Genomic DNA, 14,803 nt, shown 5'->3' with positions numbered 1-14,803 from the left:
TTTTAGATAGGCCTATTTATGAATTGGTTAAAACATTTAATTTGGGTTATAAACTCGGCAAATGCTTTTCAAGTTTCCTCTGTCCTGAATTAGAAATAGGTATCAACACACCATGTCTCCTGATTTTCAAAAAAATGTTGGTGACGTCATAAAGCTTATTACAAATCTCGAGTTATCTGTATCTTTAATATGGGACAAATAGTTAAATAGCACGCCCTCTGTTGATATTTCCCCTTGATTTATGATTTGGAGGGCATATTCTTTACATTTGCTTTAATATCCTTTTTTTTTCTATTTTTAGGTAATAGCCTTCGAATTAGTCTGTGTGGCATGGAAGACCTACAGAAAGTCACAGGGAGCTGTTCATCCTGCGCATGTGCACACTAACCTGGATAATACACGGTTTGTTACTTAAAACCTTACCTTACCCCACAGTTTTATATTTGAAGGTGTGATTCGGTCTTTTCTTGTCATAATACCTGTACTAGTTTTTTTCTAATGTGGTTCAGAATTATCTTACTATGCATCATTTATGGTGATCTCATAACAATCTCTTCTTCCAAATCAATTTTTTTTTTATCCATATCAAAAAAAACAAAAAACAAAAAAAACCGTACAAACAGAAAAGGAAACAAAGAAAATTCGCAAACTCTAAGCTTAAATATATAGAATACTTCTCCATCGACAATACATTTTTTAGTTATGGAGCATATATATATACAAACACAAGCAACAAGAATATTACAACTATTCAACATACGTTGCATGATACCATAAATAGATTTACGTATATATACACAATGAAGGACTACTATTTTATATCATTTTGATAATTCCCAGAGTTACCTATTACTCTTACTCGAACGACTTTCACGTATTGTCTTTTGCTAGGAACATAGCCAAGAAATTCCTACCGTTGTCCGTGGTTCTTGGCGTGACTTGGATCATCGGCGTATTAACCAGCATTCGAGGAACTTTAATATTTGACGTCATTTTCGTGTTGAGCAACAGCACACAGGGGGCCGTTATTTGCCTTACCCAGTGCTTTTTCAGCAAACAGGTTTGCATTTTTTTCTACTTAAAAAATATTGGGGACTTTACGAAACACGACGGGAAGCCATAGGACGGTGCTCATGAATAATTTATGCATGAGCTTTAAGAAAGTGGGCGGAGCTTAGCGTAAAATTCCGTCGTCTTAACTTTTTGAGAACGATAAAGTTTCCATTTTCCCGTTTACGGAGACTGACAAAAAATAATGTACATATAACCTTAAATATACAGTTCAAATTACACTTAAACGTGGAATTTTCAAAACTCTAAATAACATTTGAACTTCTAATTTAATTGTTTAATGAAATAACATTTTTATTGTACAGTATTATAGTATTTTATTGTTTCGTAAAATCCCTATTGACGAGACGACCATGGCCAAGCAGATGACTCACATTTTTAACACACAAGTTTGATTATGAATTCCCATCAAGCCCAAACTATCTTTTCTGATCAAAGTTTCTGAACACCAGTTCTAACTTAAATAAAAACCGAACAAAAAGTAGTCCGAAGGGCAATACTTTATAGCATAGTTTTCAAGGAACTAAATCGATATGATTACGTAACAGTCTTGTTTGGTATACAGTACAATAAATGTTTAGTTTACTGAAATCATTATTATTTAAATTTTCTACAGGTTAGGAAGGCATTCAAAGAGCAGAAAAATCGCGGGAAATAAACCAGATTTTACAATTCTGCACTCGTTGTTTATAGAAAGTGATTTTTTTTTACTAGCAAATGATTTTTCATTAATCGCATGCTTGTGGCATTGTCAGTCCTTCCGTTCTAGTTGGATGATTTTTTCATTCTAAAGTATTTCAAAATAAGTATATATGTAACGACAGATGCATAGTAATACAGCAAGTCAGTAAGCAGACGCCACTTTGGTCGTAGTTGCTTTTTTAGTGTCAACAAATATCGTTAATGTTAACTACTGTCATTGTATTCTATATTTCAAATGCGTGTCAATGTTCGAATTTTAACGACCATGTCTAATAATAAAGCTTTTATTCAACTAACATTAGGTGTTTTATATTAACGATATATTGTCCCCCTGAAAAAAAAATTTGTTTAAATGTTTTTGTTGAATACCGTATGCCATTTTAATGTCATATAAAAGTCTTTTTTTTTATTAATTTGTATTTTTCATGATTTTGGGGACAATACATCATTTTTTAGGTGGTTTATAGCTCTGTGTTGTTTTAAGAAATCATTGCGTATACTATTTAAAATCATGTGAATCACATGGTTTTCGGTTGTCGCTCAGTGTGTGCATCAGCCTTAAGATTGACGCAACGCAACGACGTAGGCACAACACAAGAGAGTTGACCAATCATAAGTGACAGTTAGGATTATTGATCGCGTTGTGATTGGTTGAATTACCAAGTGGAAAACCTATAAGTATCTTAGGTTCTCTTTGAAAAAAAAATGCACCATGCATACATGATAAACACAATATAAAGTACAACTTGATGTAGATGTTAAAGTAGATATTTTGATATTTAATATTGTAATATATTTAATTGGTGTATATCATATGTCAATATGTAATATTGACCGTCCTTTTCTAAAGAATATTGTCGCTATTCTAATTATGGTTACCACAATAAACCTGAAATAAAGCATTATTACGTATGAATTTAAAATCAATATTTGGATTTACCAAATAATACGAATTCTAATTTAAATGTCATGAAAAGAAATGAATAGTATAAAACAGTAGTTTAGATAAATCTGGAAAAGGCATTATTAAATATCATTTAAAGTCAATATTTGGATGTACACCGATCAATACGGATTCTAGATTACTACAAATATTACAAAATAGATGACTTTTGAAATGAGAGTACCGTGGGTTAGTTCTTAATGAGCTAATTATGAGCAGATCTCGCAGTTCTTAAGTGGAAGTGTAGTGTATAACACACACAGATCTAAAGGCAATAAACATGTTACAAGTACAAGTACTTCTCATCATGTTGATGGCTACTGTAACTTCTGGACATCTGTTATCAACAGATAGTAAGTTAACTAATTATTATTATTATTATTTAACGTTTGATTAATCGATAAAGCCTTCCTTGTTTTTTGTCTTATTTATAAACGAAAATTGCAACAATTGGTGTAGATTTCAGTTCATTTCGCTCGCAGGGGAGCTGATTTCCATAGGCGCTCTAATACAATTAAAAATACGAAATTTACAATCGCAAAAACAGTACAAAACAAAAAGAAACAAACAAATAGACATGTAAAATAGACCATACAATTTGATAAAATATATACTAAATAACCATTTATTTTGAGATTTTAAAAACAAAGAATTCGAAAGTTTGAAAAGAATAATTTCTCATTCATAATCACTGTTCACTGATTTACTGGTAGAGTACCTAGAAGTACTTTTAGACATTTGGAAATTCAACTTTAAAAAGCTATTTTGTTTCTGTATGGTGATTATAATTTCTATATATTTATAGATAAGACACGACTATTTAACAATGGAAACGACAATTCATACATGGGACGTCTACAAACTTCTGATGACACTGATTGGTTACCCGTATGTTTCACCAGTATTGACAAACAATCAGCCAAAGTGGCTTGCAAAGGTTTTGGCTTTATTGACTTCGATAATTTTACAATAGTGCTCGGCGCTCAAACGGTCAATTGGACAGAAGTTTACAATTGCACTGGTGCGGAAACTCGGCTCAGTGATTGCCAAACGATGATGCAATACAATGTGGCGTGTGCTGAGATTCAACTTATTTGTACAGCTATCGAATTAGGTAAAAAGTGCATGTGATGTAACTGATTTCAATATTTTTTATAGTGTCATAATGTGGAGAATTTTTCCTTCAATCGAATACTCAAAAATATAAGTTACTATCATTATTATCAATAACACAAATTCCAAACGATTTTATAGAACGAAGCAGGTATGGTGGCACTAGTAACTTCGATAGTGTTGGTTTGAACTTGTCTGGTTGTGAAAAAAAAAACCACAGCAATATATTTGTTTCATTAGTTTAGACTCCTAACAACTTAATAGTATCTGTTATTTTACAATAATTATTTTTATAAGCTAATTCTCTCTGTAGATTCACAATATTTGCGAATTAACCCAGAAGATGAGCTACATAAAGGACGACTACAGTTGAAGTATAACAATGTGTGGGGGCCAGTTTTTAACAAAAACTGGGGGTTGAAAGATTCCAAAGTGGCCTGTCGTCAACTTGGATTCATTGGTGTAATTCATCATGAGCAACAACATGTAAAATCAGGTACAGGAGTTACTCCTCCCAATGTTGATGATATCAAATGTCAAAGTTCAGAGGATTTTTTACATAAGTGTGAACATGGCGAATGGGGATTATCAGCAAGTACGATCTCTACTGATGTCTTCTTAACATGTATGCCTATGTACAAATGTAAGTTTACTTATAAATTATTCATTTTTTTGCCTGTATTTTCAATTAATGTCATTTAGGCCTATAGAGGGAAATAATGAGTTGTGTATAGAATCATAATAAACCGCTGGGGGCGCTAATTTCCTTTATGAATGGTATACTTATATTATATTGCAAACGCCAAGTTGAATTTACGAAAAGTGTTGCTGAATATATTTCCAAAGTTATTCCACCTATTATATGGAAAATTAGAACACTGAAGAAGGAACAAGGGAAATCAGTGTAGGAGGTCGGACTGTTGTAGCCCGGTGTCCGCATATTTGTTAGCTTAGCTACAACGGTTAAAACCGTAGCTCCTCCAGTTTTAAGCCAGTAGTACAAATTTACATAAAATGTGTTCACCTGTGCATACACACTGTACATACGATATGCGAGGCGTTGTAGATATGTATGTTGAGATTATACGACTGTTTAATTATTTACAGCCGATAGTAATTTTGAGTTCCGTCTTATGGACAACCAAAGCCATGGCTTTCAAGGAAGGCTAGATATAAAGTACAGTACTGAGGAAAAATGGGGTAGCGTATGCAATGATGACGTCACCATTGAGACTGGACATTTCATCTGTACCAAGTTAGGCTTCTTTCAAGGGGCAGCAAACATTAGCAGAGACGCAGCATTTGGCGCTGGAATTGAAGACATTGTGCTTAGTCAATTTTTCTGTAGTGGCTCGGAACAAAATCTTATTGATTGTAAATATTTAAAATATGTTAGTAAAGCATGTGATCATACGAGTGACTTGTCTATTCAATGTGTTCCAATTACAGAAGGTAAGTTAACAATGTGTTTTTTCGTTTTTCTTGCTTGTGTTTTTGTACGCCATGATGCCTACTTTTCTGGGAAACTGTAGGCACTAAGAAAATAGCAAAATAGTTAAAATTGAGAGATACATGTAGGCATATTTGACGCGAAAATCAAGTTCACGTCTGTTATTTAATTATCGTAATGTTACTAAATTGTAACAAATAAACAAAATGATATTCTTGAATGGGATACGGTTCTATGATATCCAGCTAAATATTTCTTAAATTTTGTTCTCAGAGTCAAAACCACACATAACACTTAAACTAACTGGAGTTGTAACTACTTACGAAGGTTTGGTCCAATTAAGCTACGTAGACAATTCTGGATTTGGAACAATTTGCGGAAAAGATTTCGACATTGGAACTGCTCACATAATTTGTAATGAAGTGGGTTTCTACCAAGGAGCGTATTCATTTTCTTTGAGAGACACTGGTATGGACAGCATTATAATGCTTAATAAAATAAGATGCCAGGGAAGTGAATCTAGGCTCATTGACTGCATGTATGAGTTTGTTGACAATTGTACCCACGAACATGATGTTAGTGTCGTTTGCGTTCCAATTACCATGGGTAAAGTATTGCTTTAGTTTTTTGTGGTTGAAATAGTATTTATGGTAATTAATTTCAATGACCTCATTTACATTGGTTAAAGTACACACTGTAATGAATATCATTTTACACATAGGATGCAATTTTATGTCATTTTTCAAATTCCATATCGTCATAATTGCTAATATGATTGTTTTCTTTTGGGTCGTAGAGTCCAAACAAAACATAACACTTAAACTAACTGGAGGTGTAACTACTTACGATGGTTTGGTTCAGTTAAGCTACGTGGACGATTCTGGATTTGGAACAATCTGCGGAAAAGATTTCAACATTGGAACTGCTCACATAATCTGTAATGAACTCGGCTTCTACCAAGGAGCGTATTCATTTTCTTTGGGAGAAAGTGGTACTGGAAAAAGCAGCATTATAATGCTTAATCGGATAAGATGTCAGGGAAGTGAATCTAGGCTCATTGACTGCATGTATGAGTTTGTGGACGATTGTACGCATGAACATGATGTTAGTGTTGTCTGCGTTCCAATTACTATAGGTAAAATATATTACTTTTAAAATTCGTGTAGGTTAAAAATACATACCATAATGCATATTGTTTTAGCATCGAATTCCTTATAAAGAATTGAAAGAGTAAAATTTTTACTGAGTTCGCTTTATTTCCTTTATAAGAAATATAAAATAAATGAAAAAACATTTATAAATAAATATATAACAACTTTGCACTGATAAAGGGCTAGTGTTGTCCGAAAGCTCTGTATATTTTCTGACTGTTTTACTTTAACGTTTTGATTTAGCTTTTTGCTTATTGTACTTTGTATCTCCATTGAGATCCACAGTATTTTCATTTTCAGTAATTTACCTTTCAAATTATATATATACAACCGTTGATTGGAACAGACACTGATTCTGTACCATTCTCTTAAGGAAGGTAAACTTCGGTACGATAGCCTACATTATATAGCACATTACTTATGTAATTGTCTTTAATTTTTAAAAATAAAAACATTAAATATTAGTACAGGTAGTAGAGTTTGTTCAACCTGATGTGAAAACATTTACCGGTTTCAAGATATTTCTAAAATTATTTTGTTTCTTTTTGTCATAGAGTCAAAAGAAATTGTAACACTTAAACTAACTGGAAGTGTAAATACTTATGAAGGTTTAGTTCAGTTAAGCTACGTAGACAACTCTGGATTTGGAACAATCTGCGGCAACGATTTCGACATTGGAACTGCTCATATTATCTGTAATGAAGTCGGTTTCTACCAAGGAGCTTATTCATTTTCGTTGGGAGACACTGGTATGGACAGCATTATAATGCTTAATAAAATAAGATGCCAGGGAAGTGAATCTAGGCTCATTGACTGCATGTACGAGTTTGTGGACAATTGTACGCACGAACATGACGTTAGTGTCGTTTGCGTTCCAATTACTTTGGGTAAAGTATTGCTTTAGTTTTAAATTGTAGTATTAGTTAACTTTGATAACTCGTGTTGGTTAAACTATATAGTCTTAGAGTAATTAATACAATGTCACCTATACGGCATAATGCTATGTCATTCTTCAAATAGCAGATAGGCTTATGTCTTACATTATTGTTTTTGTCATAGAGTCAACACAAAACATAACACTTAAACTATCTGGAGGCGCAACTACTTACGAAGGATTAGTCCAGTTAAGCTACCTAAACGATTCTGGGTTTGGAACAATCTGCGGAAAAAATTTTGAAATTGGAACTGCTCACGTAATTTGTAATGAACTTGGTTTCTACCAAGGAGCGTATTCATTTTCGTTGGGAGACACTGGTATGGACAGCATTATAATGCTTAATAAAATAAGATGCCAGGGAAATGAATCTAGGCTCATTGACTGCATGTATGAGTTTGTGGACGATTGTACACATGAACATGATGTTAGTGTCGTCTGCGTTCCAATTACTTTCGGTAATACTATTGTTTTCATAGTTTTTTTCTATTATAACATTAATTAACTTTAACAAACTTAATATTTGTGTTGGTTAACACACACAGTCCTTCCGTAATTAATAATTTGTTTACCTCTATGGCACAATGATATGTCATTATTCAAATTGCAGATCTGCCTAAATTCCTATATCTTTTTTTCTTTTTGCGATAGAATCAATACAAACCATAACACTTAAACTAACTGGAAGTGTAAATACTTACGAAGGTTTGGTCCAGTTAAGCTACGTAGACAACTCTGGATTTGGAACAGTTTGCGGCAACGATTTCAACATTGGAACTGATCACGTAATCTGTAATGAACTCGGCTTCTACCAAGGAGCGTATTCATTTTCTTTGGGAGACACTGGTATGGACAGCATTATAATGGTCAATAAAATAAAATGCTACGGGAATGAATCTAGACTCATTGACTGCATGTACGAGTTTGTTGACGATTGTACGCACGAACATGATGTTAGTGTCATCTGCGTTCCAATTACTTTGGGTAAAGTATTGCTTTACATTTTTTTAATTATTATTTAAGTAGAGATCGTGTCATTCAAGTTTTGTAAACTGGTTTGTGTTGGCTGAAAACTGTAACGAATATCTTTATATCCTTACCAAATTGTCCCATGATTAAAATTATTTTTGTTGTAGAGTCAAAACAGAGCATAACAATTAAACTAACTGGAAGTGTACATACATACGAAGGCCTAGTTCAGTTAAGTTACGTAGACGATTCTGGATTTGGAACAATTTGCGGCAAAGATTTCGACATTGTAACTGCTCACATAATCTGTAATGAACTCGGCTTCTACCAAGGAGCGTATTCATTTTCTTTGGGAGACACTGGTATGGACAGCATTATAATGCTTAATAAAATAAGATGCTATGGAAGTGAATCTAGGCTCATTGACTGCATGTACGAGTTTGTTGACGATTGTACGCATGAACATGATGTTAGTGTCGTTTGCGTTCCAATTACTTTGGGTAAAGTATTGAATTTAATATGTTTACTAATTAGGCATTTGTTCCTCTATTTGTATCCGTTTCGTTTTTATAAACCTCCTGTTATTGGCAAATTTCTTTTTCTGTTTGTTGAGTGTGGAAATAAAATAAATAAAAATGTTGGTTAAATAAGCATTAATTAATTTTGATGAACTCATTTTTGTTGCTCGATATAAATATTATAGGTCTACTGTACCGGAAAACACTTTCATGGTACAAATCTATGCGATTATTATGGTTGGTGAACATCCGTGCAAAATAGAATACGATTTAGAAGAAACATATAAGAATAGTAGGTAGTAGCCTCGAGCAAATAGGATCGGGAGACCAATAAAAATGAGCCTATGCGGCAGAAGGCACGATCAAAACCATACAAAGTACTGCATATAGTAGGGTTAGGCCTACTATTTGAACGGTAGATCTGCAGATGGCTATAATTATTACTTTTCTCTTTTGTCATAGAGTCAAAACAAAGCATACAACTTAAACTAACTGGAGGTGTAAATGTTTTCGAAGGTTTAGTCCAGTTAAGCTACGTAGACGATTCTGGATTTGGAACAGTCTGCGGCAAAGAATTCGACATTGGAACTGCTCATATTATATGTAATGAAGTCGGCTTCTACCAAGGAGCGTATTCATTTTCGTTGGGAGACACTGGTATGGACAGCATTATAATGCTTAATAAAATAAAATGCTACGGGAATGAATCTAGGATCATTGACTGCATGTACGAGTTTGTGGACAATTGTACGCATGGACATGATGTTAGTGTCGTTTGCGTTCCAATTACTTTGGGTAAAGTATTGCTTTTACACAATACAGTAGTTATTTGGTGACCATAATGTTATAATGAATTAATTTGTGTTGCCTAAAATACACATCGTAGTGAATATCTTTTACAATATAAGGGCACAATTATATTTAATTGTTAATAAAGTAGACTATGATTGAAATGAAGAAAAATCTAAAAAATTCTTAGTATAAAGGTTCATGTAGATCTCTGAATAGTATTAAAATAATTTTTTTGGATGATGCAAAAGAAACAATTAATTGAATACTCTGCCAATAAAAATTATAAATTAACAAAATAATATTAGCAGGTGATAATTTCACTTGTCAATTATCCGTGTTCCAAAGTTATTTAATATTTTATCTAATTAATTAATTTATTAATTAGGTTTTATACACTTGCTTGTTTGTATCAATAACCTATTTTCAAATATTTATGCCTAATTTACTCTAGCTAGATAACTTTTACCTGTTTCGTCCCCGGTGGTTCACAGATAATACCTGTAGCAACATTTATTTTGTTGTGTTTAACGATATCAATTCGGAAAGAAATACATACAAAAACATTGTGTTGCTCAATTCCTTTCAAACAGAATCACTTTCTATCATTGCTGCGGATGTTGCAAAACCTAAGGTGACCAATGTACACAATATCTTTCTGAGTTTGCACCGAAAAGTTTTTTTAGGATAGGATTCTAATGCAAAATATCTGTCTAATGGTATACTATTTATTTTTCTTTTGGTCATAGAGTCAAAGCAAAGCATGACACTTATACTAACTGGAGGTGTAAATGTTTACGAAGGCTTAGTCCAATTAAGCTACGTAGACAATTCTGGATTTGGAACAGTCTGCGGCAACGATTTCGACATTGGAACTGCTCACGTAATCTGCAATGAACTCGGCTTCTACCAAGGAGCGTATTTATTTTCTTTGGGAGACACTGGTATGGACAGCATTATAATGGTCAATAAAATAAGATGCCAGGGAAATGAATCTAGGCTCATTGACTGCATGTACGAGTTTGTTGACAATTGTACCCACGAACATGATGTTAGTGTCGTCTGCGTTCCAATTACTTTGGGTAAAGTATTGAATTCAATGATTTGATATTGAAAGTGCTGGTAGATAAAAATATTAGGAAGTTTAAACAAGCTTTCAGCACTAGGTGATTTCTTTTCATTATTTAGGCCTAACATTCAGTTATAACAAACATGCAAAATTTTTAGAAATATGCTTATAGAATACGTTTGAAATATTTAATTTCTTCTTTCTTTTTCTTTGTTTTTGTTTTAGAAACGGATCGAGATATAGCAGTTAAATTGACTGATGGATGGAGAAGTTATGAAGGCTTAGTTCGTCTTAGCTATTTTGATGGTTCAGGATTTGGTACTATATGCGGTCATGAATTCAGCATTACTGTAGCCAATGTGATCTGTCGAGAGATTGGTTTCTACAAAGGAGCATATTCATTTTCATTAGGCAATGTTACTGAGGAAGAAAGTATTATTATGCTAAACGAAATACAATGCAATGGGAATGAAAGTAAACTCATTGACTGTAATTTTATTTACGTGGATGAGTGCACACATGCCGATGATGTCAGTGTCGTCTGTGTACCGATTGTTAAGGGTAATTTATTAATTATTATATTAAAGAGTAACAATCACAACCGTATAACGATCAATTGATATTGGTTATTAAAATATCGAGATCTTCCATAAGATCCGAATTAATTAATAGCATGATATCTGCCTTCTCTGCAGTTTCTGAGCACATCCTAGTTTTACAGCAATCAGAATAGTTAATAAATAATATTTCAAGTTAATCCTTACATTAAAGTATTTATTATTTTCTTACAGAGTCGTTCGTTACGTTTCTGTTTGGGAAATTCGGCTTTTACGAGGGAATAGTCTCCATTTATGATGGCAAAAACTTCAACCAAATGTGCTTAGATACTTGGGGTCGTTTAGAATCTGAAGTAATCTGTAGAGAACTAGGCCACAAAGCTGTTCTATATTACGATAAAAACAAGCCGGACCTGCCTGAGCCATATAAAAACCCAATCTTCAACTTCAAATGCAATGGTTCAGAGTCGTCTCTCATCGATTGTGTGACAGCACGTGATGAATCAGGTGGTACATGCAGACGAAATGACTATGTGGTACGTGTGGAGTGTATACGTATATTACCGGATTTCTTCAACACCAGTGCTAACACGAGTGAACTGCTGTATAATGTGGATTACTTACTTATAGATTCCGAGGAAGCGCAAAACCTGTCATCGGCAAGCTTCGGATATTTTGGTAGTAAACTTGTTATTATAGTATACATTATTTAATAATTTTCTCATTGCTGCACTCCTGTGGACGGCAATGGTGCTACTTGGTGCTACTTGTTGCTACATGCTACTTCTCTTTCCGACGATAGCGACCTTTCGTTTAATCACTATGCGCAACGCGACTACGCAACTTTTAGGGCTATCAATCATTATGCGCATATGCTTATAATTCTATTTCATTTCATTTCATTATTTATTTATTTCTATTGAAATTACTACTCGGTTATTGTACAAATTGTACAAATAAACATGACTAAATTGTGAGACTAATCTCAGTTTTAAATATTCGTAGAATTTCAATCACCTTCAATTTCAGTTGTATGAATGACTAGAATATTTATATTTTAGTATACATTTTTCGTTCCTTTTTAGTCATTGATTCACCAACCTCAAATGTCACCAATTCCCTGGAACTGGTCAATTCGGAGCCGTTTATGTATACCTTCTATCCTGAACAAAATCAATTTTCAAGTAAGTACTATTAGTCTAATATACCTGTATTTGATACTTTGTTGCATCTAACATTGAGCGGTGGTTGTAAAAGTCGAACCTCCAACGAAATCAATATTTTAATACGACAGTAACACCCTACCAGGTGACACCTTTCCTTCGGAACCATAATTATTATCCTTTGTTCGTTTCACCCGGAAAAGGGTCCTCTGCATAGGGAGGTCCCAAAAGAGAGTTCCAATGTAGTAGAAAATCATGGTTGATTGATAGATCATGGACTTTTCAACAAGTCATGTCAACATTATTATTATTGTTTTGAATTACGTAATACGTATTGTCACTGTAACATTGGTTAACATCGGCTATTTGACCTTGATGCCATCGGTAGCCAATACAATTAAATTGAATTAAATTTATCTTATTATAATAGATTATGAATTGGTTACGTCGTCTTATCTGATGTCAAATAGTCTTACAAAAATAAATAAAACCGGTAAAGTTCCATTTTTGGAAGAAAGGTAAACAATAAAATACATCAATCAATCAATCAACATTTATTTCTCTTATAATTTCATAATAAATAAAAAATAACAGTAAATATGATTAAAATAAGAGGGGCAAAATTAAAAAAAAGCGAAGCTTGTATAGGCAGCCCATAAAAACTAAAAAAGAAAGCAGGACAACAGGGCAACCGGAAACATACATAAAATAACAACTTAAGCAATTAACATACTACTATACTTATTCTTGACTAGGATTGCTAAGTCAAGTCATATATAAGCAAAGTAATTATTATTTTGATTATCATAACAATTGTGTATTTTCTTGTTTTATCAGCTCAAATACACATATCTATGCATATGGAGGCATCTTTGGTTTAAATGTATACTCGCCACTTGGAGAGATGTTGTCTGCAAAGGCACGTTTCACGTATCCCAACAATTTAGTAAGTTTATCAGTATTATGTATGAATAATGAAGAAAAGCATTCAAGGTACGAAAGAGAAAAATTGGTATGCAGAATTATAATAACTTCAACATTTTTTTTAAAATTTACGTTATAGACTCTTCCGTTTACCGTTGATGTTCCTAAGGGTTCAACGTTTGAACCTATATGCACATATTTTGATCCAATTATGCAGTAAGTAACTCCTATTCTAGTTGTTTTAAAAGTTACTTATTAATTGTATGTTGTATAATAACTTAGTTTTGTGTTTTTTATTTGTAAATACATCGTATATCTAGGATAAAAAAAGTAACGATTCAGTCTTTAAAAAATGTAAAAATGGTTGATATTGGGTACAGGACACACATTTCAATTAAGTAACAAACAGAAAATAATACATTATGTCTTATTAAAGATTAACTTTTATATGAAGTTACTTTTCAGACTATCATTAATGGGGCTACATAGTTTTTTTCAATCAATTTTATACTGTTTTCAGTATATTGTTTTAAAAGTATGGATTATTCAAGCTAATCTCAACGAAAAAGACTTCATAATTCATTTATTATTTTCCTGTTAGAATTTGGTCATCGGAAGGTCTAGTAACTGAGGAGGTAAATGGAACAATTAAATGTGAAAGTGAGCACCTGACAAGCTTTTCAATAATGATGAAAGTTACAACACATCCTCAGGTAGGCATCTTTGCCCTCAAGCGTGGCTCCCACTAGAGGTGCAACGTAACGACGTTGATGCAATGCAAGCGAGTTGACCAATGATTTTATTTTATTTTCAATACATCCTTTTATTCAATACAAGATAGATATACCTAATATTAAATTTGTAACAATCACTTTCATTTTCAAAATAATAATTTTTTTTGAAGAGCTTTTGACAATAAAAAAATGCTTACATTTGTCCCAAATCACATGGAATTAAAACTTTAAAAATAATCACATTCAATTTAATGTGTTGTATTTGTAGAAAACATTGTGGGAGACGGTTCTTTCGGTTATGACATATCTCTGTCTTGGAATATCGATATGTGTTTCCATTCCTACGTACATATCATTCATGTATGTAAGGTAAGTTTTTTAAGTCAATCACCAATTCAAACTAATATTGGCTGTAAAAACAGTTTGCAAACACATGTTAGGTAGTATATTACACTAGGCTACTAAATGTCTAAAATACTTCTATTTGCTGAATTCACAAACCTCTGAAAATTATTTTACAAGGAAAGTCCACGACCTAACTTGTGCAAACCAGTTTTTTCTTGTATACTGTAGCAAACTTTTTTTTCTCAACTCAGAGTTTGTAAACTGAAGTTTGCAAGTGTAGACTAGGCCTTCTTACATAGGCTGTACAACAATATTAATGTATTGTTTGGTGTTTACCAGGAAAGTCCACGTTTTCTGGTCTATTGTAGCAA

At 33.0% G+C, this 14,803-nt stretch overlaps 1 protein-coding gene across 1 annotated transcript in view; it reads left to right on the top strand.

Moving 5' to 3' along the window:
• The first annotated feature begins 2,996 nt into the window (after positions 1-2,996).
• Positions 2,997-14,803, top strand: part of LOC144853519 (scavenger receptor cysteine-rich type 1 protein M160-like) — a 17,132-nt gene continuing 5,325 nt past the window's right edge. Inside the window, exons 1-20 of the mRNA XM_078711212.1 lie at positions 2,997-3,069; positions 3,522-3,830; positions 4,143-4,472; positions 4,937-5,281; positions 5,553-5,885; positions 6,076-6,414; positions 6,985-7,317; positions 7,490-7,822; positions 8,016-8,348; positions 8,501-8,833; positions 9,314-9,646; positions 10,390-10,722; positions 10,935-11,270; positions 11,501-11,944; positions 12,352-12,450; positions 12,860-12,947; positions 13,267-13,375; positions 13,493-13,569; positions 13,955-14,066; positions 14,356-14,456. Of these exons, the coding sequence (XP_078567338.1) occupies positions 2,997-3,069; positions 3,522-3,830; positions 4,143-4,472; positions 4,937-5,281; positions 5,553-5,885; positions 6,076-6,414; positions 6,985-7,317; positions 7,490-7,822; positions 8,016-8,348; positions 8,501-8,833; positions 9,314-9,646; positions 10,390-10,722; positions 10,935-11,270; positions 11,501-11,944; positions 12,352-12,450; positions 12,860-12,947; positions 13,267-13,375; positions 13,493-13,569; positions 13,955-14,066; positions 14,356-14,456 (5,093 nt within the window). The remainder of the gene's footprint in view (positions 3,070-3,521; positions 3,831-4,142; positions 4,473-4,936; positions 5,282-5,552; positions 5,886-6,075; positions 6,415-6,984; positions 7,318-7,489; positions 7,823-8,015; positions 8,349-8,500; positions 8,834-9,313; positions 9,647-10,389; positions 10,723-10,934; positions 11,271-11,500; positions 11,945-12,351; positions 12,451-12,859; positions 12,948-13,266; positions 13,376-13,492; positions 13,570-13,954; positions 14,067-14,355; positions 14,457-14,803) is intronic.

The sequence above is a fragment of the Antedon bifida genome, chromosome 10, assembly GCF_963402885.1.
Source record: "Antedon bifida chromosome 10, ecAntBifi1.1, whole genome shotgun sequence".
Lineage (NCBI taxonomy): Eukaryota > Metazoa > Echinodermata > Crinoidea > Comatulida > Antedonidae > Antedon > Antedon bifida.
This window is presented reverse-complemented; position numbering and strand designations above follow the sequence as displayed.